General features: G+C 43.1%; 1 protein-coding gene across 1 annotated transcript in view; it reads right to left on the minus strand.

The window, feature by feature from the left end:
• Positions 1-5582, minus strand: part of sugp1 (SURP and G patch domain containing 1) — a 15538-nt gene extending 9956 nt beyond the window's left edge. The window contains exons 1-4 of the mRNA XM_079614398.1: positions 4972-5582; positions 3561-3717; positions 1540-1694; positions 1-150 (exon numbers count right to left, since the gene is read on the minus strand). The exon at positions 1-150 is cut by the window's left edge and continues 75 nt beyond it. Coding sequence (XP_079470524.1) covers positions 1-150; positions 1540-1694; positions 3561-3717; positions 4972-5110 — 601 coding nt within the window. The 5' untranslated portion in view covers positions 5111-5582. The remainder of the gene's footprint in view (positions 151-1539; positions 1695-3560; positions 3718-4971) is intronic.
• Positions 5583-5877: the final 295 nt, after the last annotated feature.

Genomic DNA, 5877 nt, shown 5'->3' on the forward strand with positions numbered 1-5877 from the left:
TCACGGGGAGTGTGCTCCTCTTGGACTGGGAGTAGTTCTTGAACTGGTTGATCATGCTGCTGACGCCCAGACCCGGGCGCTTCCCGATGAGAATGCTCTTCTTCTGAGCCTGTGATTGGCTCTGAGCGCAGGGGGCGGGGCTGACGGGTCCTACAGGACATGACATCACACAGACAACATTACAAGATTTTAAAAAGTGGTCCATAGTAGACAAAAATGTCCGTGTCAAACAACTGTCATACACATGTGAAGCTTCGGCACAGACTTAAGTTTGGTCTCATTTTAAAGAAGATTGGCAGATTATTGTTGAAGTAAAACAAGTTTAAAAAGTAAAACCAATAGGTTTAAGTTTATGAAAATTATTTATGAACATTATTTATATCAAATTAATATTTTATGAAACAATCAAAGCCATAAATCCAAACAAGTCATGTTCTTGCACACACACACACACACACTAGGGGTGTACCGGTTCACAAAATTCACGGTTCGGTTCGATACAGCAAAAATAAAGAAATGCCAGAGAAATGTCCTTGATTTAATTTTTTTAATTATATTTTATTAAAACTAACATCATAAAGTATGATATTTGTTTTACGTTGAGCAATGATGGAGCTTTACCTGACTCTTCTTAGGAGCATATAAAACAAAACGGCTCCTTGCACAAAATGAAATGTAATAATGTAGTAGTTATAAACAGGTTTAGTTCAGATCAACATTTGAGGGCAGCAACTGTGACGTAATGTCACTCGACAGCATTATAGCCACTCTTCCTGCCACTCTTCCTGCCACACCTCCACGGTTACAGTGAGGAGCGTTCCTGCGGTGAGTGTTGCCGATCTGGGGAACCTCAATAGTTCACTCATGGCAGAATGTGTCTCCTGGTGTCCACGCCAGCGCTGTTCGATCCGCTAATAACGGAGAAGTGTGACTGTACTCACGAGATCTCGTCATCAAAGCAGCGGCGCTTCAGAGTTCAGAGTTCAGAGTTCAGAGTTCAGTGCTGCTGAAGATCGGCTGCGCTGGTTCACACTGATAACCGGTCCGTCAGCCACACAACAACGAGCAGCGCAGTTTCGTTACGCTTACATTTGCCATTTGATGTCGGGTAATGTTGTGGTCGCGCCAGTGTCTCTAACATTCTGAGCGCTTGCCATGCGCAACGAGCCTGCATCTGAAATAACGGCATTTTGGTCGGCAGGAAAAAACCCGAACCGAACACGAGCCGAGGACGAGTGTGTGGAGCCGGAGGGGCGAGTGCTTCTGCGGTTGAGTTTTGGGGAAACCACTTGAAACATTTGTTGTGTTGAGATATTTAAATTACTTTTTATTTATTTGATTTGTTCATTGTAAACAGCTGAGAGTCTGCATATTTCATACACCTGGTTTTCAATGCGGGGTGAATAATTTCACATGTAATATGTAGAACATTAGTGTGTGTGTGTGCGTGCGTGCGAGTGAGTGTGTGTGTGTGTGCATGCGAGTGAGTGTGTGTGTGTGTGTGTGTGTGTGTGTCCGCAGTTGGTTGCGGGGTCTCACCCTCATCGGCGCCGGACTTCTCCTGCTGCATCCTCAGAAACTGCTGCAGAAAACTCCCGTCATTCACAAACTTATTAGATTTGGAGGAAGAAGAGGATGAGGATGAAGACGACGATGATGAAGATGACGACGATGAAGCCTGTGAGGGAGGAGAGCTGAACACACACACACACAGAGAGAGAGAGAGACGTGATCACGAAAGCTGTGCTCATCAGAGCTGTGTGTGTGTGTGTGTGTAGGTGTGTATGTGTCTGTTTGTCTGTCTCGCTGTGTGTGTGTGTGTGTGATTATGTGTGTGTGTCTGTTTGTCTGTCTCGCTGTGTGTGTGTGTGTGTGTAGGTGTGTATGTGTCTGTTTGTCTGTCTCGCTGTGTGTGTGTATGTGTGTGTATGTGATTATGTGTGTGTGTGTGTGATTATGTGTGTGTGTCTGTTTGTCTGTCTCGCTGTGTGTGTGTGTGTGTGTGTGTGTGTGTGTGTGTGTATTAGGGCTGTCTATCACCAACAATGTCACAATACGATACGCATCACGACACTAAAGCCACGATACGATATGGATCAATTTGGAATTAAACTTTCTTTTGAGCAGAGTTAATAACTGTAATATCTGTTTATTGCATAACCAGTGTTATAGCAGTTGTGATAACTGAAAAAAACACATGGAAAAACATATTCCATAAAAGCAAAAACTGTAACAACTGAAATTCAACGTAGTTTTCGTAAACTCTTCGAAACACCTTTTAACAATTTGGTCTTATGATTTGGAATGCGCACCAAACAGAGTCATGTCTTCACATTACGTCTCGCTCAGCTTCACACACACACCCGGGGACCGCCGCTTCTGTTAAACACTGACGTGTTGTGTTGTGTAGTGTTGCTCACACTTGAGAAGCAATAGTCTGAAGCCGTTATTCTCGACAACACAGTGTGTCTGTAAATCCTGACATATGAAGCGCATTAATGCATTTGTAATCTTTTGAGATTGATTTTAAACTTTGAATTAAGAGAAAAGTCTAGTATTCAGAAATACTACAGAAACTGAATAAAGCAATCAAATGTGAAATTAAACTGGGCAGTATTTTTGTCCTGACTAAATTAAATGCATGGACTATTAATCCAGATTCCTTAATATTAAAGCCATCTTTTGATGTTTTGACAACTAAATGAATGAGAGACACATGGCTGCCTTCACCTTTAACAGCTAGTGCACGGGTAACGCGATATAATCCGAGAAAAATAACTTTAGTTCCTCGCGAGGTGTGTGTGAGGCGGCTTTACTCCGTGCACGCAGAGAACACTCTCCCAGAGAGCGCGAGTACGGAAAATTCGCTTGCATGTTAAAAATGGTAAGACTTAGAGACGTGCAGATGGTAAACTTTCGTCATGATGCAATGCTGGCCCGATTATGCAAGTGAATATTCCGTCATGTCTCGACTCGGAAGCGCGAGAGTGTGTGTGTTTGTCAGTGTAGTATCGCCGCTCTGCCTCGTGAACACATCTGACAGACGAGATTTGAGAAATTGCGTCTCGCACAAAGTTTTAAAATGATTGATTTGATTTTATAATCTGTGTGGATTCATTTACTAATAAAACCTACATGCTAAAGTGAATCAATGTTTGCGGCAATTTCCCGCATTATAAGTGGGAGACCTGCGGGAATGATTACAATGATGCGCAATACCCGCGCCGAAACTCGAGCCCTGAATTGCCTACATTCAAAAGCACAACAGCATCGATCCGCGCATCGCCAGGAGTTCAGGACGACGTAGCGTTGTATCAATATTCTGAGCACAGCCCTAGTGTGTATGTGTGTGTGTGTGTGCGTGCGTGTGTGAGCACGTGCGTGTGTGTGTGAGCGCGTGCGTGAGCGCGTGCGTGTGAGTGTGTATGTGTGTGTGCGTGTGTGAGCACGTGCGTGTGTGTGTGCGTCTGTGTGTGAGCGCGTGAGTGTGAGTGTGTGAGTGTGTGTGTGTGCGTGTGTGTGTGTGAGCGCGTGAGTGTGTGTGTGTGTGTGTGTGTCACCTGCTGGCTGAGTTGCGGGCCGGCTTCGGCGTGGGTTTGGTCTGAGCTTGTTCTCTCAGTTTGGCCTCGATCTCTCTCTTCTTCTGAGCGATCAGCTCCTCCTGCCTCATGATCACATTCAACTTACTCTTCTGATGAGTCTTCCTGCCGCCACGACCTGAGACACACACACACACACACAGAGAGAGAGAGAGACAGACACACACACACACGGAACAAGTTACAGAAGGCTCTCCCCCAGGCTGTACTGTAGTAACTCTAGCTGGTATATATGCTCTGCTCCTCTCAGCACAGACGGGCCGCTCGTACAGCGGTGTGTGTTCAGGTGCAGGGAAGCAACGGCTGCTGGATAACACACACTTGTACGGTGTGTTTGTGGCGATGGTAGTGTGTAGGAAACACTGCGCGTCTATACACTCTCACGTCACCGTTTCCACAGGCCCACAAAAGGCCCACAGTCGTGTTTATGAACGGCCAGAACTCAACGCTTTAAAATCGGAAATGTTGTGGTGTACATTACTAGCTTTAGCACACATGAGTTAGCCTACTCTATCTGCATCTCAAGCTCAGCGCGTTACTGTCAATGTGCATTAATAAACATAATGTAAGATTATTAGTCACTGCACTTTTAATATTGCACAAAACTATTGTAATTTTAGGATTAAAAAGCTCAATAAAGTGATGTCACTGCTAGACATTTCTATTTACTTCAGTTTTACAGAAGTGATGTGATCTGGATGTGTTTTTATGATATTCATCTTCATATTTATATTTAAAATAGACAGGGAAGCCAATTTCAGCCGGTATAAGAAACAATATCATGCTTTTGCAAATCACGATTATGACATAAAAAGTCAGAATCATGACATAAGACATAATCACGAAATATAAAGTTGAAATTGAGATTATGTCGAACTTGAAATTACGATATATTAGGCCTACGTCATAACCATGGCATATAACATCGAATGTCATAATATTATGATAGTCATAACTATGATTTATAGTCGAAATGACGACATACAAGGTCAAAGAAAGTCGTTGTTTCTACTTTTTAACTCTTAACTTCGACTTTTTAATCGCATGAATAACTTCTGTCGTAATGTTTATTTACAAAAGAATGATTTTTGTCTTGTGTGTCGGAAACGGGCTTCCGTGATTATGACCTGAGCTTTTAAAAGAGAAATACACGATAAATGAGTGTGTGTAAAGCTGAGGTAAACACACACACACACACACACACACACACACACACTCCAGCAGCTGTGAAGCGGGACCGCGCAGACCCGAGCGAGGAGCGCAGGCAGAGCGCACACACACACACACACACACACACACACACACACGCACGCACATCAGAGATAACACAGAGAGAATGATGATGTTTATCATGATATCTGCAGTGTTTTACCCGCATCATTAGACTCCATCGCGCTGGATGTTGTGAAGCTGCTTCTTCTTCTTCTTCTTCTTCTTCTTCGGCGGTTTATCGAGCAGAGCAGGAGAACACAGCGAAACTCACAGCGACACCTGCCGGCCGCCATGCGCATGCGCAGCTCGTGTCACACACACACACACACACACACACACACTTTCTCTTGTGATTCTTGGACGTTTGAAGGTTTGTGAGGATGTGAGGAAGTTATTTTATTCATCATCATCATCGCAGAAGAACACTTCTACACACTCTTCAGATATACTGTGGGTGATTCTATGAAAACGTCCCTGACACTAAATCGGCCCCATAAAGCCGAATAAACAACAGAATATTTAAACATTTAGTTGGTATGATATGTTAAACACACAATCTTCATTTCAAAAATTCATACATTGATTTTTTTTAAGATGTTTGTATTGTAATCTTGTTGACATTGTAAAAATGTCCCTCAGTAAAAAAGTTATATTGCAACAGGCTTGTAAGGAGGATAACATCTAACGATCTGAATCTAACTTGTGGAAAGCCTCAGTTGTACAGCTAGCCAACCGATGGTGCGTGTGTTTTATTCTTCACCTCTTCGGAATATTGAACAAAATAACATTTAGTACTGTCCGCTTTACTTTGGACAAACACACCCCTCCTCGGGGACAATGGACTATCCCGGAAGTGACGTCATCAGGTGCCGAACACACAAGGATGTTTTTTCTTGTTTGTTTTTTATTGCAAACAAAAGGATACAGACATTAACAGTGAGACGAGAAAAAAGAATAATAATAAAACAAGAAACAATAAAACAGAGCGCAGTTAAACAACTAGGCTAGGCCTAGAAAAAGGAAATAGCAGAAAAAGATTCTGGGGATTTCTCAGTAGCACCTCAAT

The sequence above is a fragment of the Phoxinus phoxinus genome, assembly GCF_949152265.1.
Source record: "Phoxinus phoxinus genome assembly, chromosome: 5".
In the NCBI taxonomy this organism is placed as follows: domain Eukaryota; kingdom Metazoa; phylum Chordata; class Actinopteri; order Cypriniformes; family Leuciscidae; genus Phoxinus; species Phoxinus phoxinus.